The 25,225-nt window shown below is 34.4% G+C and overlaps 1 protein-coding gene across 15 annotated transcripts in view; it reads right to left on the bottom strand.

The window, feature by feature from the left end:
- Ca-beta (Calcium channel protein beta subunit) overlaps positions 1 to 25,225 on the bottom strand; it is a 49,312-nt gene that overhangs the window by 7,854 nt on the left and 16,233 nt on the right. For 7 of the 15 annotated variants that reach the window (XR_010549040.1, XR_010549041.1, XM_065306751.1 and 4 more), the window contains exon 2: positions 19,439 to 19,471. The exons of 2 other annotated variants lie outside the window; for them this stretch is intronic. Coding sequence is in view for 11 of the 13 variants with exons in the window: in XM_065306751.1 (XP_065162823.1) it covers positions 19,439 to 19,471 (33 nt within the window). In the remaining 2 variants the exon portion in view is untranslated. Of the gene's footprint in view, positions 1 to 473; positions 874 to 918; positions 2,276 to 2,633; positions 3,145 to 19,400; positions 19,472 to 25,225 lie in introns of those variants that run through there. 6 more of the 15 variants (XM_065306759.1, XM_065306755.1, XM_065306749.1 and 3 more) reach the window with 5 other exon arrangements.

The following is a 25,225-nucleotide window of genomic DNA, read 5'->3' as shown; positions in this document are numbered from 1 at the left end:
AAATCACCACACATATATTATCTTTAAAACATGAAATAAAATTAATATCAGTTAAATTCCTAGGCATATGTAAATCTTCTACAACTAAATAAGTTGAGAACATGTGCGCTATTTGTTTGTACAATACTAGTAGAGGTGTTAATAACTGTGGGCTATAATTCCTAAAAACTCCTAAAGATGATTGTATATGTATGATGATGATATGTATGTATGTGGCAATAAAAACAAAATACGTGATGTTGAAGCGTGCCAAGTTCATGCTAAATGTCATGCACAATTCTACAAATCTTTACTGGAACAAAATCCATTAAAGCTGAGCAAATTTATTAACAATGAGGCATTTCGAATGATTTTCTCAACGTTTGGCATGAGATTGATGTGGCGATTGATTTTTCTTTTCTAATAATGGCGTGATTCGAGTATGAAAAAAAGTTTTAAACGGGATTCGGATATATATATATTTGTATTCTTACCAGAGAAGCGTACTTGGACATAGATTAAGTAGCGATGCCACTGGCAAGCATGCGACAATCGGACAAGACACAAAGGAGTCAGCCGACCAGTGACATTTCAGACACAGAAAAACAAAGAGCTCGTAACTAGAGATTGACCGGTTAATACACGTGAAACCAAAGCTAGCGCCCGCTTCGATGCAATGCGCCCGCACAGATATGGATCATTTTGTAAAATCAATTCATTCTTGCTCATTGCATTGATATCGACAAAATAAAAGTCATCGTAAGCTGCAACACAATAGTGAACAGTGTTAAATGAATGCAAAAGCTACGGTTTTATATACTTTGTATTCAGTTTATCAAATTCAAATGCTTTAATACTGTTAATAAGAAATTGTTTTCAATTTTTGTCTGGAGCAAATATCAATATCTAAATGCAGTATAATAATAACGAAAAGCTCACCTGAGTAAAGAGCTTATTGTATCCCTGATTGTTGAAATTGTTGTAGGATATCATATTGCGACATAATCTAAATAGATGACTTCGCTTCGTGTTTCCTCTTTTATATGTTTCGATAATTAGCACCACTTACTTATTCACGATAGTGCAAAATTCGGCTTCGATTGTATGCAAAATGCGATCGTTTTAGAAAACGTGAGACGTGTGTACAAAGGCAGCTTTAATTATGGTTTTGAGGCACGTTCTTCAATACGATTTGGCTATACATTCAGTTCCGAGTGTTGTAAATGTTTAGAAGTTCTATTGGTGTTTTCCGGTTCTGAAGGATATTCGCATGACAAGTATGGTCGAGAAGAATGAATATTATGCTCGTTATGCTACTTGGTGCGTGGGGTTGCAACTACTTGTTATCCATCGGTCAATAAGACAAAATGCAATGCTACATGACGTTTTATTTAGTTCAGAAACTGCGCTTCTTTTGTAAACACACTACTCACAAAACTCCGAATGCGTTAATTACTCGTTTTGGTACGCGACTGGTAGACACCACACGATCAAAAAACTATTTATTTTCTTGCACTTGGTGCGCTGTTTATGAAAAACTTCGGCGGCTCTCGCAAAAATATCCAAAAATGCAACTGTGCAGGCTACTATTATTGGATTTACTAGTCTTAAACTACACGCTCGTTGCTGATGGCTTTTCTCATTGGCATCGACGGCAATGTCGACTAGCGTGTTGTTTTTGTGCTTGAACACAACTCGGTGGGAGCGTGCGAGTGTAATGTGGAAAATCGCCGCCAGGCGGACGACTGCGGTACAATCGCCGGCGTCATTTTCCTCGCTCTTTTCCGTATATTCGCTTTATGCGCCTTGTGGCAATACCGTTCTGCCGCGTTGAGTGTACTAGTAGGTGGGGTTTCCGGTGAAAAGCGCAGGCGTGCGTATCGATTTAAATGGAACTCGACGCCGGGTGCCCAACTTCGTTTTTCCAACGCGCATATCATTTTCTGTTGCACTCTGTTTTCACTCGTTTAATGCCTGCGAATTGGTTAGTGCGATTGAGCGGGATATTCAAAATCTTAAAACGTTGCATGGAACATATCAAAAACTTCAACGTTTTTGTAGAATTTGTGGAACATATGAAATTGATGCGAAAGTAATACCCGCATAACGCACTTTTGAATGCGGGCAAATAACGCCACAAAATATGGCTGCGACGTGACGACTTAAATGTATAAAGCAGCACGAGTTTGCAGGACATGCAATGAGTTGCAAAGTTTCTTTGGCTTTTAGCAATTTTCTCACCGCTTGCCGCAGTACCATTAACTTGACATACATAAAGTTCCTGTTAATAATTAAACACATAACTAGCATATTATTTAACAGCATATCGTGTTGCGCTGGGTTTACTTCTAATAATTACGTGTACTTTTAAAACAATGCATTCATATCAAGAGAAATAATCAATTTAAAAGAATATACTTCGTGGAATATACAATACGTGGTCGCAACGTAGGCAACCCATACTTCATAAACACCTAGCAACCCAGTCAAGTTAAATAAAACTTGTCATTGAATGAAATCTTTAAATAATTTCAAGTGTACACGGAATAATATTATGTAGTTGTATGCTCAAACAAATATCTACTTATTTATTGTTAATTAAGCACTCAAAAATAAAATAAATACAAAATATATTGCAAAACACTCATTTTTACCCTTCTGTTGGATTTTCCGAAGGGAATATACGTCCTAACGGTCTTTTTTGGTGGTCCACGTCGATGAGACATGATTTCAACTACTATTTACTAATTATTCGATAACAATGTACTATTTAATCACTTTATGCTCGAATCTATTAAGAAAATCACATATTAGACGTCCAAATTTTCCATTGCAATGAGCACAAGTTCATTATTATATCACAGTACAAATAGATTGTTTATTGTAAATGTTTGTTCCCACAGAAAAATGTATCGACTGGCAATTATAGTCCGACGTGTGTCACACCGATATGATTTTGGATGTTAGCTGCGGAACAACTATACACGCGTTCATCTGCTCGCGGATGTCTATTCATCCCAGCAAAGTGCTGCTAAAAATAAGTTGTTTTAAGAGAACACGACATCTCTATGTTGAACTTATTATCTGTTTCAATATCAAATCCAAAATAGTGCGGTTCGTATTTATCGTTTTTGGTTTAACTGCTAGTAAATGTAATTTTAAGTAAAAGTGAATTTTTAAATTAGTCTGAAAATATGGAATTACTGAAATAACCAGTTTAAAAAAGTATAAACATGTCTATTTTACTAAATGACATTTTTTCGACAATAGAATTTGTAGAAATAACTGCGTGAAAAGCAAGCAAAGAATCCAAAAATAAATTTTGTATGTTGTGTTGCCTATGTTGGAACATAAAACTGGACTTTTCCCATCGTAAAGCTCAGTTGTTGTATAAATATAGTAAAAATCTAATTAAAAACAAATAGAAACCTCTCGTATTTTTATTACTGTCGATTAGCTGTGTTTCACTAAACAATTTTTGTGTAAATTCCTAAATAAATTGGAATTTTAATTTTAAAACTTATATGAATCTACAAAAACTATTCGACGTTATTTTATGTAAATCATCTTACGGAATCGAAGTTTACAGCTCATCTGCATACCAATATCTATAAAATAATAAAATTACGAGCTTTATTACGCGCGTAATAATTACACGCCCATACGGTGCCTGCGTTCTCACCTTCTCACGTCAAAAACGAATGTCGATTGCAATTCGTGAGAGTCAAATGACATTAATAAGAAATACGTATGGAGATTGTTTACGACTCATGTTTACAAGGAGCTCTGTGTGTGTGCTATGTGTGTGTGTGTGTTTGTGCATTAGATTCGACGTAAATTCGTATGAACATTCAATACGCGCCGCGAGAGAAATTTTAGAAATCACAAACAAGTTTATAAATAATTCTTTTTATTTCTTTCTAACGCTAGCGCGGGCAGTCAATGTCTCGTCAACGAAGTACTCGCGCGACCAATAATGTTAATTGTCCGATGGATAGATAGGCAGGTATATTGGCAATTGAACTGTCGAAATGATACGAAAGCAGATTTAAACCTTTCCTACTATGGTTTATTGCATGCCATTGAAGTTGTTGTTTGGTGCCACCCACTCGTGGTTGGCGTAATTATTTATTTACCTTTGATATAGCAAAACGATCATTGCGCAAAACATGATATATGTTATGCTATTAATTTATTTTTTTTCTTGTAATTGGCAATAAACTGAAAGTCAATGCATTGAAAAATTTTTGAGTATACAATATTATATTTTTAACGTAATTTTATTTTTAGTGATGAATCGAAAAAAATCTGTTTATTTCGTCCATTTTCGCCTCGTTAACTCACCCTAGTCATTATAGACCAACATATGGGCATTGCAGAAGGCACTTGCACAAACTTGAGAGTACAAAAGCTCTGCCCGAAACTAACCGGAAACGCCTGCAATGTGTTTCAAATATTTTATTTTTGTGAGCTTGCGAATTGAAACTGCAACAGCAATGCATCTGTTTGTCTGTCGTAAATCGGATTGTTTCACAACCTTAGTTAGCCGAACATTTTTGTGAGCTATCTGACAGTAGCCCAAATGATACACATTACTCTATCCTTACAGCTACCTACCTGAAACATGCATAAATCATATTATAATTTTAATTTAAAGATAAAATTATAAGATAAAACTATTCACTACTTCTATATCCGGAGCATGTTTGAGCATGTAAAGATACGTTAGCAAGGCTTAAGCTTGATCAGTCGAAAACAATACTATCGCATTTATCAACCGAAATCATTGAAATAAATCATACGCGTTGTTATTATTACATTTGTATAATGTATAAAATATAATTTATGTGCGCGAGTTTGCATTATATGTAATTTTAGGAAGCAACTGCTTTGCTAGTTGCTATTTAGCGTTCAGTCAATAATGTGCTGCTTTTGTCAATGGCTTATTAAAAAAATCTACAGCTTTTTATCTGGCCTAAACGAGTTCCAATAAACAAGTAGGTACATAATCAAAGTTAGAATAAATGTTCGTGGATATAGATTCGCCAATATAGCCTTTGGTAATATTTTTTTGTGCTCCAGTTGGATGATAATAAGATCATTTTGTTAAATGTGCTTAATTGCTATCCGCAAATACAAATTAGTGTAACCAGCGTACGTAATAAAGACGCCATAAATTTTAAATTCTAATTATCCTTCAGTTGTTTTATATAGGTATCTACTGTAAATATTTTATTTTGAAAAATATTTTATTAGATATTTTTCTTGCTTGCATAAATTAACAATAAAATGATCCGTTACGCTAGAAATATTCTAACTCCACGAACATATTGTTAATACACATAAACAAATTCATCTTATTAGCTCAAAATACGAATTTAGTTTCGTTTGTGATGTAAATTGGTTAAATGCCTTCGAGATTTTGCTGTACGGTAAATTCGTATCTTCGCTCTTCTCATAAACAAAAAATAGACCATTGGCCATCTCTATAACTCTTGTGGGCAGCGTCTCGATAATTGTTAATACATACGAGAAGAAAAGAGAACCGGTACGAATTGACCAAGATATTTGAAACGAAGCACATGCCATGCTTCTTCGTATACTACGTACGAAATCAATAAGAAATGAATAGAAATACGAAAATAATCGACAACTTCGTGAAGCACAAGCAAACGTACACACACACACACATACATTGAAGCTGCGTGGATGAGAAAAAATGAAACATTTAAATATTGTGCCGTTAATATTATGTTCTCTTGAAGCTATAATGCTTTAAGATTCCTATTTATATGTAGAGTAGACACATTCGTACATTGTAGTCTAGATAAATTAGTTTAGATCTTCAAATCAGTTTAATTTATTTTAACCGTTTAATATTTCAAATCTCTATTACTGAACATAAAAGTTAAATTTAACATTAAAATAATATGTAGTTTATATTACATACCAATCAAGTGGTTATTCTATGTAAAAAGAAATTCACTACCACGGATGTGAAATACACGTATCAATACCAACATCTCGATTTTTATATTGATAAGTGTCGACAAATAGCTGGAGATATTGAGATTGACATAGATATTGAACACCCAACGCACTACTTGTTGTCTTGCTCAGACAATACTTCTAAATAATCAGAATATAATATATCCTATTAAAAAAACTATACAACTTATTTTGCTATCAATAACCAAAACACAAAAAATGCATAAATGAGTAGGTACGATGATCACATCAACGACAGCAAATAATTGATTATTTTCTAAGACGCTTTTTATAAATATCAAATGCTAATGACACAAAGTACTAAATTTAAAAGGGACATATTAAGTTTGATATTAAAAAAATGGTTATACACATACCAAAGCATACAACGAATAAAAATTTAAATTACATCTGGTGACAGAGCGAAACAAAACCAGCGCCGAAGGCGTAAAGCAACAAGAACGCAACACGAGGCACACGACCGACGAAATCGTCATCTACCACTCTTTACATAAAACCAAATAGTTTATTGATTGGATATAATGAGCATTGACATCAATTAAAATTTGAAACACCTGAGTCATGGTGCGGTGTTTGAGAATGGAGTTTTGTTTGCATGCGTATCGAATAAAACGACGAATATTTATTTTATAACGGCATGAAGTGTTCATGTTACAATAGTATAAATTTGATATCTAAAATCATTAAAATACTGACGTTATAAACAATCGTGAAGATTGCAGTAATTGAATAAAGCTTTATTTACTTATACAAGTAGTTTATTGTATTGCTTTGCCGTGACCAAATAATTTTGACTTATTTCCAAGGAAAAGAAAGTTTTAACAGAAAAATACTACATTTAATTGCAGGGTTGTAAAATATTGATAGTTTTTAAGTAATTAAAGAACTATGATATAATGGTTAGTTTTTAAGGCTACCTTACAGCAACAGTCAGCAAAAATTGTATTTTTCGCCCCCACAAACTAACAGAAGTTATTACTTTTTAAATTGTGCTGATTACTCCAAGTTAATGTTAATTAACTCGCTAGGCCTAACAACACGTTTCGGTCTTGGTATACATTACACAAGTGAGTACAGACAATTTTAATGCCATTCTCATACAGCTATAAAAATAGTTATTGTTGTAATTGTACAAAAAGATTTATGTGCTCCATTCGGCAATTTGTTACTTGTAATTAATTGAGCATGGTGAACAGAGGTGTTAATTGCACTCATAAAACCGAAGCTTGTTTGTTTCAGTTCAACTACAACTAAAACTTTAAAGAAAATAAAAGTTTAAACCACAAAATTCAAATTTTCGAAACGTATAGATATTATTTGAAAAAAAAACATTGAAATTAATTGGTATTTTCAGATTATAGATTACATTATCTTAATTGGTTGAAATTAAAGTAAAGAATTCGATTCCAATTAAAATAAAATCCAAGTAGTGCGTTTGCGCTCGTGTTGCAATGATGCACTTTGCATCACAATTTATTACATTCCTTTAAACTCTACTTATGCATTGCGCGCGATGGTCCAACTATAAAAAGCTCCACGTGCCTCGTCCACGTGCGTTATTTCTGTCGCGCAAACACGTTGTTTGCCGTCTCCACCAAGTGTAATAACTTTTCGGATACGTCCGAAGCCGTCCAATAAGCCCAGCGGTCTCGAAGTTCCATAAAGAATTCGTACATATCGCGTACTCTATACACGTAGAATGTGTGGAAACACGCGCGGAAGCAGAGGACGGAAAACGCGTGGAAAATTAGTGTAATAACAGAACTGCGTGAACTCGTTTAAGTTCAATCACTGATGCTTTTAATGAATACATGGCGCACATATTTATAAACTAAAAAGAGTTTTCATCTCGCCCACGACACGGAGGAGTATCGGAGTCGACAGTCGCCAACCTCTTCCACAGGACATTAATTTACTTTTATTAGACTTGATAAATACGTTTCTATTTTCTTTTCACAATTACATCACGCATTGTTTTCTCATGCGTGTGTGTCATTAGTTAGATCATGCCAGACGAAAATTCTCCATATGTTAATAAAGAGTAGTGAATAGAAAGGTAATTGCATTTCGAAACATGAAGAGCACGTTTTGCTACTGTGGCGACATTTAATTCAATTTGTGGTACGCCTCATGCTTCTAGACAACCATATTCAAACTCCAGGTTCAAATTGTAATTTAATGTTATCGAATATGATTACTGATTAGAAGATCGCTAGGTAACGCGCACTTTCCCTTCCAGAATGTAATTATTGTTGATCATCAAAGCAATTATCGGAGAAATGTTTCATTTACTTTCCTCGGTGACTGCTAAGTGGTAATATTACTCCAGGCGCTGCAACGCGTATGTCTAAATATGTACGCGTGCAATGCGCACAGCGTAACACAAAACATATTTTCGGCGTGTATGCAATCACGGAAATGAAGAATGAAATGTGCCTTATGCTGCCGCGAGCAGCTTAGTTCTCTTGATGAACGCTTAATATTTTTTACGCAACACGTGCGACGGGCTACTTCTGCGGCAAGCGCGCTCAAATACGTAGTTTATACCAACACTTTATTCAGCTAACGTACGAGTAACATCGTCCTGGATGACTTGTTTGTTGTTATTTAAAATCATTTTCAGCGTACCAGCGGTGTGCATCTTTAGACCGCTGCCCACACGACGAATTTTCTACATGCAAACACGAAAACACAACAAAACGCATAACGATTAGTTTTAGAAAGAATTAGTATTATGTGCTTTTGAATGTTATTTTTAAATAAAAGTATATTTTAAGTAGTTAGATCACAATTTCCTTCTACAACAAAATGGAAACAAGTGGGGCCATCTTTCGACACCTAGACGTACCTATATTTAATAATTATTATCTTGAACTAACCTAAAAATATTTTTAAATTATCCATGAAATATTAAATTTTTTAATATTCAAAGCCTTTAAAAGTTGATTACATTAATATACATCCATTAATCAAAATTGAAAATTATTTGCTTTACAATTTAGTATTAATAGCATTTTTCAATCAATGTTCTACACGAAATATTTAAATTAAATTACAAGGACTCGCCCAGCAACAAACTAAAATAATTATGCATTTAGATCCACAGTGCAACAAACCAATTGGTCATTACGCTGAAAGACTTGAAGCATTGGGAATGACCACGATGTCTCCATGCAGCCAGTCCATTGCATCACACCGCATCTTTTATTTTATTCTACATGCAGCTTTAAATTCTTGCCTCACATTTATAAATTCAGATTCTATTGCCTTTTTTCTCCAGTCTGTATGCTCCAGCACTGCGCTCCTTATTTATTGTTATTCATTAGTCGCGTGTATTTATTTATATGATGTCCGTGGCCCGGCAACAAACACGAACATCGGTAACAGATCCATTTAAACAGAAAAGTAATGAGCATACATACGGCGTTAGCAGCTATGATACCAAAGAAAAGAATCTTAAAAACTTGGTGCCTCGAAAGGATCAAGATTATAAGCGGATGAATATATAAATATAAGCTACATATTTTTGTTGCTCGGATACATTTACAAAATTCAATACTAGTATAGGTAAAACTAAAACTTAACGTTGACGCAATTCACTTATAGTATTAATTTATGTACCCTATCAGCAAGACAAAAATTAGTCATATGAAAATTATACTTGTGACAAAAGTAAACTTTAAACTTTATATTTAAATGTTAATTAATGTTCATGCCAAATGATTGCAATGACTGAATTAGAAGTACGCTCGAGGTAGCTTATACAGGCCGATTGGTTAACAGCCTAATGGTATGCCGGCACTTCGCTGGTGCCACTACTTCACTATTAAAACATTGTGTGTTACTTCGTTTATGCTGCGAGATATCTTTCTAGTGTAGTTGGTAGTACTTAGATTTCTTGTTCATACGTACGTGCACGGTGCGCGCGCGTCTATAGATTGACCATTATTACCTGAATTTTGATTAGGAACTGGTTTTCGACATTTGGGCGAGTGAGCGAGCGAAACAACGAATAATAAAGTGCGGGCTCATTTGATGGAGCATTTTTGTTGCTTTGTGCATGCGTCGAAAATACGTTTTTATGGTATTTAATGTCAAACCAAGAAGAGGCATTCAATTTTTTTTTAATTATCGCCTCTTAGGCTACGACAACTTTTATTTATAATTATTTGTAATATAAAATTTAAAACTTCAGCCCTTATATGTGGCATGTAATTTTTAAAGTTATATAAAAACTAAAATTACTTTTTATGCAGTAGTTTTAAAAATTTATTAATTGACACTGAAGTCGATGAAACGTGCCTACTTCTTATTTACGCGTTGACTTCGCTGACGGCTGGCCGTGTCGAGGGAGCTTTAAGACGGCTTATGATTTAAGATGAGCACGAACGATTACACAAAACGAGACGACACATTAGAAGCGTTTGGGCGCGCAGTGCGGTCAAAAGGTCATCACGAAAATGAGCGCTACTGATTTAAACGTAATTTTGAAATGGAGAAGATTTACACCAGTGATGGTGTTCCCTGTCAATCTATCACTTGTCAAACTACCGTTTTTAGTTCTTTTTTGTAAATCTTAACAACAAATAGTTAATATTATGATATTAATACAATCGTGTTCTATCTGATTCTTGAAGCCACTAAAACTTTTTTGTTATTAGAAAAAAATTAAATTCATGATAAGTGACAATAAATCAGGTAAATTTAAATAAATAGCAAAATAGCAATAATTTATACTTTTAGAAAAACACAATTTGTTGAAATTAAGAACGGATATATGTTGTAATATGATAATACCAAACATACTTCTTCAACTACAAAGCGAGTGTTACTCACGCCGCTTTAAGACCTTTTCCCAATCACATGCGTACATTATTTCAAACTTCATTTGCGTGAGTATAATAAATCTTTCGAAAAATTTACACTCGCGTTCCAGGCCGATTCCTCTAATGTTTTCCTTTGTATCAGTACATGTGGAGAGTTGTCCGCCGCGTATAAAATATAAATCCACTCACGAATATAAAGATTACCGCAAAACCAAATGTACAAGATTATGAGCAACATATGCAAATTAGACTAAGACTACATAGCATACATGGCATGCTTTCCGCTTGCGCATAGCATAAAGTGACACCCAAACTAAAACACAATTTTATGTTGTTTTTAAATGAACCCAAAAAATCGAACGCTTCTCTCATTGGTCGCGGCAATATTTTTATGTGTCTATTGCTCTGCCGCATGTCGTTTAACGAGAAATGCGCGATGAAGCCACTCGCAGGAGTCTGCCGCGACAAAATTGTGAATTTCACAAATTTGAATAATAACCGAGCGTGTGTGTGTACTTGAATGGCGCGGAATTGGTTGCCTAATTAAAATTTATATCGATGTGTGGTTTTTCTCTACCAGCTTGCGCAAGAAAAGGAAGAAAACACAAATAAACTAAACATGAAATAAAATTATTAGCCACTTGATTAGACAATAAACAAACTGGTTTCGCCGGCGTTGACCAATTTGATTGTCGATCGGTGTGGGGACGAAGCGAGTTCATGTCGGTGGTACTAAGGTTTTCCTATTTGTTGATAAATTACTACTTGATATATGCTCACTAATATTATCAGTCGGTTTGTAATGAGACTCACTTTGTGTGTGTATACTATATACCTGTAGCATTCAAGCATTCTTAATACACCAAAAAATCCGGTTTCCAATTTTATGGCTTTTTTGCTTCATTTCGATGGTGTAAATTGTTATAACAGTGAATAATATCACTGCGAGCGCGAGTCGATACACAGATAATGTGTTTCATTTTAATTTATTCCATTTGTATTTTATGTTTTTTGTCCTCCAACGTTCCAACAGCACACACAAGAGTTCAAGTGGACAAACATTTAATACGATTATTTAATATTGTAATTATTTTCGAAACATATTTAAATATTAGTTGAACATAAACTTTAAAATTGATCATTAAACTTCCTAGAATGTTGGAGTTTTTAATTGGATAAAAAATTCAAAATGGTGGACGGCATATTTTTGGAATTCTTTCAGCCAATAAATAAATTAAACTCACGTGAAAACAGCAACAATTGAATTACTCCAATTCAATGTGTGTCGTCCGATTGTTTCTTGAGTAATTAAACTTACTAATTACTTAATCAACTTAGTCCGCACTTCTTTCCGGATGTTCCTTGTGGGTGTATTCACTTTCTTAATTATTTTTGTTTGCTCGAAATTCCTAACTCACGATATTCTAGTTTCTCTTATAGTTATCGTACCTAAAACGTACATTTTGATCTTGGGCGGAAAGTAAACAACTGACGTCAACTGATAAACAGTGCTGCCATCAGTATTCGGGAACTGGAACTTTTCATTTCTATATGTATATACGTGTCCGAAAACACTTTGTATATTTTATGTGTTACAATTCCAGACAACTTTTGCACCTGAGTAACAAACAATAGGTTATTATAAAATCGTTGGCAAAAACGAAACGGCGATCATGATCTCGATTTAATCATGCGCAAAGGGTTTTACAACAACATCACACTCTCCGGCATTAATATACTTAACGACCGCATAGGTATAAATTTATTCGTCGGTTGCGCTCAAAGAGCAGTGAGCAGCGCGCTTCTAAGAAGTCTTTTCCGAGCCAATAAAAATACCGATTACAATAGCAATTCTCCGTCTAACAAACGTGCCGGTAATAAATTTCAAATCGGAATTTGGACGTTTGCGAATTTGCAATTTTAATTCAAACGGTCAATTTTACCTCCTTTATTCAATCGACAAGAGAGAGACTATTTCCTTATTCTCCTGCTACTTTTAGGTATTTTGTTTCATGAAGAAGGAGGGGATTCGGAGGTATATCAAATGCTTTTGTTGTTCCGATTCCAAGTATTATTGTTCGTGTTAGTGAATGATTAGAGCCATTACAATCCAGAATCGAATAATATGCAAATTTGTGCAACTGTTGTGTGTGTTGATGCAGCGTTGCGTTTTTGGCAAACGGCTGTAAAAACAGTAATTTGCGAATGTTTTCCGATTTTGTTTGATTGACTGTTTAATCGCCCATAATACGTTTAATATTATACACTGGCCACTTTATTTTTGGGGTACCTGATATTGCTAGGAGTATGTCTAGACGGTTTACAAATTTATACAATTACAGAACTATTTCTGGTTTGGGCTGGATCAAAAATGTTTGCTTGATTATACAAAATTGTTTGCGAAAAAAAATCTTTGAACTCTACCCAATTCAATCAAAGTTAATAAATTTTGAACAGTTATTACTGCAGTTTTATACATTTTGCCATTGTACTACTTTGGGTAGAGATAAATTTGAATGAGAAATTGGTACCTAATTAAATATCAAGTAGTAGTAGTAGTAGTAATAAATATGCTGAACTTTTTGGCCCACCGAAGCAAGAAATCCGCAGGAGATCTGTTTTTTGTTGAACATATTTTTTCTCAATTACTATCTACTGGAAGCAGTTTATCTTCAGCTATTATTCACGAAGTTGGGTTCAGTTAGCATTTAAAGCGTTTATACGATAAACTGTACAAAAATATTTGTACTTACGCATTTGCTTCATAAACATGAAGAAGAAAAAAACATTGTGAGCAGGAAATTGATTCTCATTTGCATGAAGTATGCCCGAAGCATGAAAGAACGCCATAAATATTAAATACGATTTAGTTTTGATTTAGAATTTGTGATTTCACCGCCGGTGTAAAATTACCGGCACACTTTAGACGTGATTTCATGTGTGCTTGAAGATAATTGTAACTGTACGCAAAAGTTTCAAACACTTTTGTTTCATGCGCCAGCCGTGCAAGTGGCCATTTTGGTTTTAAATTTAAATCAGATTACGTAATGACACTCGGTGATGTTTAATTACAGCCGGCAAGCACAGGCAAGCTGTGGTACTCGAGCGCATAACGAACCGAGTTGCTCAAGTGTAATGGTCGCATCCGGAGGCTACAATTGCTCTAAGTTGGCTGTTCTTCTTAAACGCCTTGTTACCACACACACCTCCAAAAGCCGGTTATTTGCTTACAAAGTTAATGCTCATACGCAATGAACTAAACCGGTAATAGTTAATAGACATTAGACATTAATAGTTATCCAAATTTACGCTTTATTTTAATACTTCATACAGCGGGAAACATCAAGAATCGTGCATCCGGGGCGTACTTTTTACTGTTAGAACTTTGAACTAAATTTATCGCCATAATACGCTATTGATTTTTTTGGTACCGACGAAATTCTTGTCGATATTCAGCAGTACGTCTGCGTTTACAGCCAATAATAAAAATGTACTGGACCTTCTCATTCTAGCAGTCATCGAAAAATTCGCAGTATAGAACTACGGAAAGAAACAATTGGAAAATAGTCGTTAAAACGACCATTAAAATCGTTTATGTGCAAACGGGAGAAACTCTAGTTCTGTTTGTTGCATGGTAAGCAGTAGTTGCTGGAGGAAAACCCACTGCAGATAGAGAGCAATTTTATTATTGAAGTTTTCCAACTATCCTCTAAGTTGAGACTGCAATCGCAGTAAACAGGAAAATAAAAAATAAAGCGAAACTTTCCGAAGCACCAATTAATACTCACTTATATATCATGCTCAATGTTGTTCAGTACATCTAAAAGTATATTCGCGCTTGATTATGCTGCAAATATTCATACACTTTTGTGTGATATATAGATTGCGAACACACTGTATCAGTTCTAATAGCACAGGAAATATTCAAAGAGATGTTGGCCTATTTTCAAACTCGCCCACCACTTTTTCTTAACTTTTCGGCGTTGTGTTCAGACGCACAGTTGTAAAAGCAATTCATGCTTTCGCAAATGAATGCCAAAAGTCCGTGCATCTCTCAGCCCTTTTTCCGTCGGCGCGGGTCGCGCTGTCTCTGCATAACAGAGCAATAAAAGTTTCGTCCCTTTTGCATCGCTTCCATTTCCACTTTATTAGCATCTACCCCTACTTGCAATCCCGGCTGTTTCACCATTCGCAAATTCTAACTAAATGTGGATGTCAACAAACATTCATCTAGATAAGAATCTGTATGCGTTAAACAGAGTTTCTTATAATAATAAAATTATAACTCAATTATAACTACTGTTATTTTAACTACTAATTCACAGAGTAGGGAAGATTTTTAATAAAATAGATTTTTAATAAAATGTTGTGTTGCTGATCTTTATAACTTAGAGACTTTAGTTTATGTCACCAACACCCACGCATCGCATGTTCCACGTGTCGATACGCGATACTCCCACACTATTTGTAAGCGAAGCAAAACTTTTCTTAAATATTTTACTTTACCAAACACGAAAACAAGAATGCGTAGAAACGACGCGTGGCGCTTTGGGAAAAGTACTTTATAATTAACCCAAAACGTTTTCAACGCTTCGAAAATACATGCTAAACTAAAACCGAAGAAATATACACTCACAATTTGTGCCAAACTAGAAACAAATAATCGGATACTCACTGCACGTACGCACCGTTCAAACAAACTTCATGTGTGGGATATACAATTGAAATAATTTATGCGCCCACCACGGTAATATAATTTAGTAATAATTTAATTGAAAAACAGTAATCCCTTCCAAGTTCATGCGCATGAACAAAAAATGAACCAACAAAGCCACAAAGATACATAAATTGAATAGAACTCTTTACTCGTAGTACCTTCTTCGGTTTGTCAATTGCTTTATTATTTTAATGAACGCAGTTACGCAGTAGGGAATGCGCGCATCGGTATGGAATTAATTATGGACATGCGGTGGGGCAAACGAAAGCGCGACTTAAGTTAAGTTAAGAAGTTCATTCGTATGCAACTCGAGTAGATAATATTGAAATACGCCTAAATGCTGTAAAACGTGTGCTAATAGATATCTAATGTGGGAAAAACTCTTTATTCGACGCAAACATAAAAATCGGTTAATTTTGAGCTTGCAATTAGTTTAATGAAGCCGGTTTTCAAGTAAATAAAAGCCTGTGTATTCCATAGATAACTTCCAGTTTATAATAATTCCAATTAGAACGTATTCAAACAAAAATCGAGTGCGATGGAGTTTACGGTGGACTTTAATTGGGATTTTTAATTTTGAATTCTTGGAAGTTATTTAATGATATCCAAACGCACCGAGAGATGCTTGGATGAAATGCTATATCCATACTTAAGATTTTATTACTTGTGTTTTTAATTAAGACCATTAGTAGCCATACTTTTCTTACATTTTTCATTTTCCACACATATATTTTGCTCGGGAGTAAAAATATGTTCAGAAACTATTGCTCTAGCGCTTTAAATGCAATTTTAAGCTGATGGACAAAAAAATTTGAATTTTTTTGAGTCACACTCAGTTTCAGTTTAAACATAAAAATACGATGATATCTCACCCAAAGCTTCCAATAAAACATTCAATGACCCAAACTCCAGCCAGAGATGAAAACAGAGTAAATAATTGCAAATGACCAAAACACTTTTGCACGCAAAGATAAAGCTGACGTACGGTAATGGAATTTATTTCCAGGTTTAAAATTTATGAATTTGACCATCTTGGCCTCTTCACATTTGCACGAGTGTAATTATTTTCTATATAAATTTGTATAGAAACAAGTCCTGCGCGATTAGCTATATAATATATTTTAAATAAATCCGTAAACAGCGACAAGTTATAAATAATGTAAATTTTTAATTACCGCGATTAATTAACATATAAAATCAATTATGCTGTCGCGCTGTGGTTAGATGTCAATGAAATTGGCGCGTTTGCGAATTCGTCATTACATATTTCGTGTTTTATACTACGAATTACGAATTAAGAATTTCGTGTCATTACAGTTTGTTAGACATTTGAAACTTGTTTGTGGCAATTTAATCCTATCTACAATGATTTTAAAATGTAACGTCATAAAATTTCTAATAAAACTAAGGTTTTCAATGCTGATTGCTCATAATTTTATTGATTTTGCTAAAATGTTAATTTATTGATATGTATATTAACTGTTTACATTTTGTGACCTAAATTTTTCGTACACACAAATTTCATATCATAATTTTATTTGTATTTGCGCAATATTATAAAAATTATATTTAAAATAAGCTGTTATAATGCTTGCAGTTAGAAATTCCTAGTTTGCTACTAAAACCGCAACTCAAACCAATATTACGCTCTTTTTTAAATAGTATACACTTTGTACATCTTAATAATAAAGTCTTTGGTTCTTATTCAAAGAACTTCTTAAAGAATCCAAGACCAGTTTTCGTCCGGCTTGGAGATTGATTGGCAACATTTACAGAAATAAAACCATCACAACATTTATCTATCGAATATAAACTTCGATCACTCAAACGAAGTAGTACAATACGCTGATAAAGCCAGCAAGAAATGCTGCGCTCGGATATTATTTGTTAATTAACATTTCTCAATCCCACACAAACTCATAAAACGACCGAGATGTTTTTTCTTCATCTTTCTAAGTCGGTTGAGAGACGACTTAAAATTGTTGCTATTACGATGTTTGTTCATTCTTATTTAGTTTTTTTTTATTTCGGTGTATTAATTTAATTAAATTTCGGACCTCGTTTAATAATATTAATTAGCAACTAGATTTGAGCATCGAATTTACTGTGCGGTAGCAACTATTAAGCGAAATCAAGTTTAATGGATAGCTACGTTTAATGCCGAACGTCTAAACGCGTAATTATTAGGTGAAATGTTTAACAGATATTTAAAATCGTTTCCGCATACACTTAGGATTTAGTTCGCTTGCGCTCGGTGCGCAACGATTTCTTAATACACGTGAAATTATTCAGTTTCATATTTTACGAGCATTTAACATTGGCCAACTTGATAGTCAAATTTTCGTCTACATTTTAAACCCAAATGATTACGTTAATTAACAAACATTTCCGAAATGGTTCAAATGTAAGTACTCACTTACAATCGTTTTAATTCTAGGTAAATTATTTATTTGTATTTTAATATTCATTTGCTTGTTAGTACCGGCATCATCCGCCATCGAGCGTATACATTAAATGAACTTTATATACTAATTATTTAGAATTGAATACTAAACGGAAACATGACGCAGGAAATGAAAGAAAGTTGCACCTCGTTTTCGTATAATTCATGTGCATTTCGGGTAATTATAATAACGCTTTTCTTAAAACACCACTATGTGTTTACATAGTTAATTGTAACCCAATTAATATACTCAGTCTTTTACAGTTTTTACTTTAATATTATTCTTAATGTTATTATTTATTGCGTTTATTTTTGTATAAATTCAATTTATCATGTCGGGTAATTTAATTACCTCGTTAAATATGCTTATTTTAAATCTCATTAAAAATAAAAAATATTTATTGAATTCGTGAATATTCCGATACAATCAACACAATTAATATTCATATATTGCATGCAAACTTATCCGCCAATAAAATCCTTCCAAGACTACAAAGTCGTCCCAAAATCCAAGATTCAAGGTGATCTGGTGCGTCCCGTCCATAAACTTTTGGCCCGGCATAACAAAGTGCAGTTTTGTACAATGCGTTCACAAAGAGTTTTGCAGCGGTCATCAAATACATACATTGTTATAACATATAACTCATATTAATGCACGACTCGACGCCAGCGGTTCTTTTTTTATACATAGTGAAAATAATATGCATCGAAGCTGATTAAATTGTTTTAACGCTTCATTAGCCATCGGATTTGGTGTCGTTTTTATTAACTATATGCTTTTGTTATGACTTTTTCTTACAAATCAGCGTATGTACAGAATTTTTTTTGTCTCTAGCTTTTCATGATTCAATTCCGTGCTAACGATGCCCGACCCGCACGAGTCTTGATTATCAAGTATTTAAAGTTAGTGTCGAATGTACTTGGAGTGTATTTACACGTGATTTGAAGTGTTAAATTCGAATTGTTATGCTCAGACAAACATTTAAAAATACAGCGCACGGAGTAGGTAATGCAGTGCAAATGTTTATATAAAATTTAGTCGCATTGTTTATTTCAATCATTGCCAAGAATATGAATGCTCGTTTCGTTGTTGAATAATAAGTGCTAACAAAAAATAAATAAAGCGTTTAAACTCGATGATTGTACAAACAATTAAGGTATTTGTTTACTTAGCAAAGTTTTAATTCTGGCACATTTGAATCTTAAAATTTCGCATTACCTACTTTGTTGCAAATTGTAGTACAGTTGTTATTAAAATTGTTTGATGACTCACTACTCAAACCATTTATTTTTAGTACGTTTGCAGATAGGTATGCAATGAGCAAGTTTCTTTGTTGAGTTATCGAGCTTTAGAAGATTAAACATAAAATACACTTAAATATTTATATGTATAGTATACTGAAATTAAAGCACACATAACACACACCTTGATCGGACAACGTTGTGGTCGCATGGTCTGCTTACCTTTGACGATATTAGCGTCAAAGTTGGGGATTCCTGCAAGGAAAAATTTGGTTACTAGTAAATGTCAATCGTGAAAAAAGTCCAAAATGTTGCTACACTAGCTAATTTTCTACATGAGCCTCTAACACATGTCTGCATTATGGTCTCATTGCAGCTACAAAAGTCTGCAATCTGTTATTATTGCAGCGTCGTCCGGCAACTAATTGGCATTTGCGCCAAAGTCAACCGAAAGCAGTTGGTGTTTACGCATTAGACCGCCAGGACCGGTGCGCCGCTTTAATTTATTTAGGGAAGAAAAAAAGAGACTGAAGTATAAAGCTCATGAAGCCCTATTAGTCGTCCGCTCAAACTGACCTTGACAATATACTCAGATACTTGATTTTGGGTACATGTATACGTGTGTGTACATGGTACCGACGAGACCAGCCAGAAAACAACCACGACAAGCAAGCCGAGCGGCTGAAGAGCCGCAAAAACTCGATGCGGACCATCGGGCAATATGTTAGTGAGTCGATGGGCCAGGGCCAAATGTTGTGCCAAAAACAAAATCGTAATCGTTCTGACTCTCTGACTCCCTCTCATGAAGTCTGGCTATTCGAGCTCAGTACGAGCGATGCAAATTATTTCTGGATCGTAAATATCGCCGAAACGACAGACTTTACTTCATTTCATTTTTATTCCCATCACAATTCCAGGAAACACAACAACAAAAATAAAAACCTCAATTTTTAAGCAGTATCATCATTAATTGCAGCCATTGCATATGTTATTACCGGATAAAGCTAAAAGCTACAAATCTACCATACTGCATTTTTGCATTAGCAAAGCATACCGTTGTGAACCGTAAAGGAACCGGCTATTACTTAAGTTACAAAGCAGATGTTTAATTTTTAGCTAACAGTGCACATTTAGATGATGTTAACTGATGTTTTAGGACCACCGCTTGAGTAGAGATGCACGTGTTCCGTTTAACCATATACACGTTAATTGTAAAAATTTAATTCACTTCTTAGAAGTACCTCAATGGCGTCCGATGATGGTGTATCTGCGCCTTTAGGTGACTTTTAAGTTTTTGTTTTCTTTGCTCACCTTTAATGCATGATTGGTAATAAAACGTTTTCATACAGCCTAATATGAAACACTAAGTAATATGGCTTAAGGTCGGCCACTAATTTCCGTAATTTACAAGTAAAAATTGCGGTCCTTTATTTAGAAATGACCTGCTTTTGTGCGCAGGTTTGAAGCTCACAAAGCGTTTACCGAATGCTCTGAGCAGTCACAAGTTAATAGCAATGTTATTTGAGGGTCTTTCGTTTTCAAGATGGACAAATATGGTGATGATGCGTGTAGCCTAGGGTCAGGGGCTGTAAAACATTTCATATTTAATTTCATAGACACGGTACAATAGGAGTTTTCATAGAACAAACAAAAATGATTTTTTTGTGATACGATTGACAGAAACCTACCATTCTTGTAATATTTGACGTTGCATATCTTTACATCAAGTATACTTGAAATAACAGTGTCTTATAATTTGTTAGATGTTAATCCAGCTTAATATAAATAAAAAATTTCATGTTCTTATTAAATGATTATTTATACATCCTGACAAAATTTACACGGTAAAATTTATTATGTTTTTATAGATTCCATCAAACAACTTTATAACATAATAGACTTCTTGATGTAGTGTAGTTGATTTACGACAAACTACCGGTGACTGATTAATTACGCTTTTCATTGCATTTCCAACGCTTAACACCGCCGCATTTACACATTTACACGTACGTGTTTTTTGCATTTATGTAATAATTGCACACACAAGTACATTAGAAAGTCGTAAAAGTCATTTCACTCCATGTACGGTCGTAAATAATAAAGTAATTAAACCGCGGCGATTTAAAGTAAAGTGGCCACGTCGCGAAGAAGTGCCGACACGTAACAAATACCTCAAACAAACCGAAATCAGCTGTAATTAAACACAGCGATGTGTATCGTATCACTGTGTCTAGTTATCTCAATCAAAATATACGCGTGTGCGCTAATAAAGTCAACTCGGCGCTAACATAAAACCTTCATATCGCGTGCATTACAAGAACGCAATACACGCATGAGTCGTAGCGTTTATGAATTATCTCGATGTACGTGGCTAATTAAAGTCGAAAACTTTGTTTCGAATTCATGCTTAGCTTATCTGCTTAACTTTAAGCATACGAGCAATTATAAACCACTATTAATTACATACTTACATACTCACATACTCACAAATAAAACAACAATAACGTAATTGTACTACGACTATAAATAATAAAAAAAAATTGATGATAACTTTAAGGATACGAGCCGAACACGATTGCGATACGGCCGAAAAAATGTAAAGAGCAATTAGTACTAATTAGTAAGTATTTTAATGTGTGTAGCTGCTGTGTGCGCTTGTTAAATTTCTGTTTCTGAACAAAAACGTTACACGCAATTTGTGTGTGGCGCGATGAATGCCAAGACCTATCGCAATGTTGAATGAGGTTAAAATAGTTTTAACGTGTAAATAGTTTTAATTCGAATTATCTTTAACTGGATGATGTTATTTTAATTCGGAAGTACTCATTGTTACATCTTGGTTCCTTACAATTCTTTTTATTCTATTCCAGTCGACTTGCGGTTCTTTTGATATTCTTTAGGTGTTGTTTTTTTTTTCGAGTAATAAAAAGTCAAATATAATAAGTAATAAATTTTAATGTTTTTTAACATAAAAAAGCACGAGATTAACTACCAAAAATGAAACTATTTATTCTTGTCGAGCAGATTCCGCATAATAAATGATCTTCATGAGAATTATTTTTTTAAATATCTCATTATGGATAGTAATTAAGATTTTAAGCGTAGGTATTTATCAACTTATGCTACTGAAGTGTATTATGTGTATACGTTTAAAATTGGATTTTTCAAACGTTTGAGCTTAGTTGAGGTAGGAGACAAAGACAAAAGTAGGCAAATGCGCAATGCTTGGGTAGGCAAAAGTCGTGAGCAAAAATGTGGTGAATGTCGGGATCGTACCTGACGTCTGGCGGTTTCATTTTCGAGTTCCTATAAGAAAGTGCCGGAATGGCTGTTAACGCAATTTCAAAAGTGGCATATTCGGTGATATGGGTCTTTGAATGGCAAGACTGGTCGGTTAAAAGTTAAAACTTTCAGCTTCGAGATTTCCAGCGAAAACCTACAAACAATTCCGTGGCGAGAGATAAAAATAACAAACTAAATAAGTTTTATCGGGGACTATTCCCGAAAAAAAACTTTTGGTGGGGTAAGAGATAAACACCCAAAGTAATTTATAAAATTTAAATGTTGTATTATCTTTGTATTTGCGTTTACCTTACTTCAACATAACATAAACCTGTTCATTAGTTAGTAGGTATAAATGCAATATTCTCGCTGGGTGAATTTTTGGCGGTGCACATTTTTTAAATGGTTTTGTTTTCTGGGCCGCCCGTCCGAGTCAACCTTAACCCATTGACTCCGGGTATAGGTGTGCTCAACCTTCGCAACCGCAGGGCAACTGCACTACAAAAACCATTCGAAATGCATTAAACGATTGCGCTGGTTTTTGCATTGCGGGCTGTGCCGACTTCGATTCGGGTTTAATGTGTTAGTCGGGTATAAAATGCAGACGCGCTGGTATGCGCTAAAAGTCAGATTCACTGATCCGGGATTTTTCTTAGAAACGACCGACATTACCGCGGCCGAGATGGCCAGCAGCCGAAATCTGGCCATCGGTGGGTTGCATCGGACAATAGGACCAGCCGTAGCATCCGTACACCAGACAACGACTTCGCACATTTATATGACATTAACGAATATTAAAGAATAAAGAGCAGGTACCAGCACAATCTTTATTCGTATAGGGAGTTTTTTTGGGACTTTGTTTTTGATTGGCTACAGGTAAGTTATAAGTACAAAAACAGTGAAAATTGTTTCCTTTCATTTTTTCGACACCGCGGTAAAATAATAATTTTACTTCAAAGTTTACTGAAAATATGAACTGTTCTAATGCGATTACTCACATGGCATCGGTAAGTAATTTGAATTAATTGAAGCATGTTTCGACCATCTTTTCGATTAGTTCAAGGCCAAGATTAAATAAAACTCAAATCACGCACCAAAATCGGCTGCAACATAATGCTGGAGACTTTGCGACAATCAAGTAACAAACTTTCAAAATTATTGGTGTTTTATTTCTGCATTACTTTAATTTTGAATTCATAATAATATATTTAGAATCAAGTGGCTAAACGGGAGTATACATTGTTTAATAACGTTTAGCCATGTGATGCTTACGCAGCGCCTGCTTTGACTTGTTTCACTGATGGCGCACGGCATTTCATATGGTCTTGTGCTGCACCGTAGGCAAATGCGAAGGCGCAAGCTCCGTCCCGTGTATAAAGTTTGTGAGTAAAGTACTTTACTCACGGCTTTGGCCGTTCGAGTTTAAAGTACCACTTATTGTCTCTAAAAACCGGGGAAAAACTAGCGCTTTAAAGATGGAAGTAAAAAAATTAGTAAATAATTTAACATTTTAATAGAACGTCTAGCAAATACCTACATAATTTTATAATACAATTGAATATATTATTGCAATTTCACGCAGCGTAAGCAATAGTCCTCGTGGGTATCTTATTTATTGCAATATAGTTTAGGAATTTTGGCAGTTATTGCTATAAAATGTTGATTATTTGCAATTAACATGCGGCGTGGGTGTAGATTAATGTTTAAACAGCTTTACATCGAAGTACATAGCGAAACAACAAGCGCTCGTTATTTTATCTCATCACTTGTAATCCAAGAGCGCCGTGTGGGTGTCGACGAGACGTTACGCTCGCAAAGTTCTAAATAACATATATATTATTCTGATTATTATGATTACTATTGAATAGAGAGAGAGAGAGGGAGAACACTTGCAAGATTCGAACAATGAGCAATTTGAAAATTTTTAATTTGAAAAAAATAATTAATGCTCTGCGTGCAAATTTGAGCAAGCAAGTACGATCAGAGTCTGGTCTGCGTGTTATTATTCAATAATTCAATAAATAATTAGAAAGATCCATTAAAGAGTTCGGAGTCAAAGTATGTTCACCGAAGGCGGAAACTGATACCAGCGCGTACTCTTCGATACATTAGCGTTTCTTAATTCTTAATTACCTAGGTGTGTTTACTGTGTTCATTTTTATCTCTTCAGTATTCGGTACCGATTGGACGAATCGAATCGGAAACTTAAGTTGAAGCAATGCGCATCAGCAGATATCGATATTTGATATCTTGATATTATCTTTCGTTGAATTACAAAGGATTGTTTATATTCAAAATGAATCGCACGCAAAGCTCATGCAAATATGAAAGTACCATATTTCAAGTATCCACAATGTATATTACCAAACATAATGTCATATTCAATGTCTAACTACTTTAACTGTTTACGCATGCGGCTGGTATTGAGTGTTCGAGAGGCAAGCGTTTGCCAACAACATTGTATTAAAATAATAAGCAATAAATTGAAGCACACTCTAAATTTATTAACACGAGATGAAGTCGCGGGGTACCAACATTCGAACAACCGTAAAATCGAACTCAAATTACTTTCAATTTAAAGGTGATAATGTTTGAATGTATGCATTAACTGTACTTCTTTCGGTCTTTAATTGCCTGACAACATTATGTAACTGATTTTATTTAGAGTGGTTTTGTTTATGTTTCTAAATGTCAAACCATGATCCCACACATAAATTATATTCGCAT

This window comes from Atheta coriaria, unplaced genomic scaffold (genome assembly GCF_025399875.1).
Source record: "Atheta coriaria isolate IRGN ID8LTWV9N9 unplaced genomic scaffold, Caltech_Dcor_3.1 hic_scaffold_7_pilon, whole genome shotgun sequence".
In the NCBI taxonomy this organism is placed as follows: domain Eukaryota; kingdom Metazoa; phylum Arthropoda; class Insecta; order Coleoptera; family Staphylinidae; genus Dalotia; species Dalotia coriaria.
The sequence above is the reverse complement of the archived record's forward strand: the minus strand, read 5'-3'. Positions and strand labels throughout refer to the sequence as shown.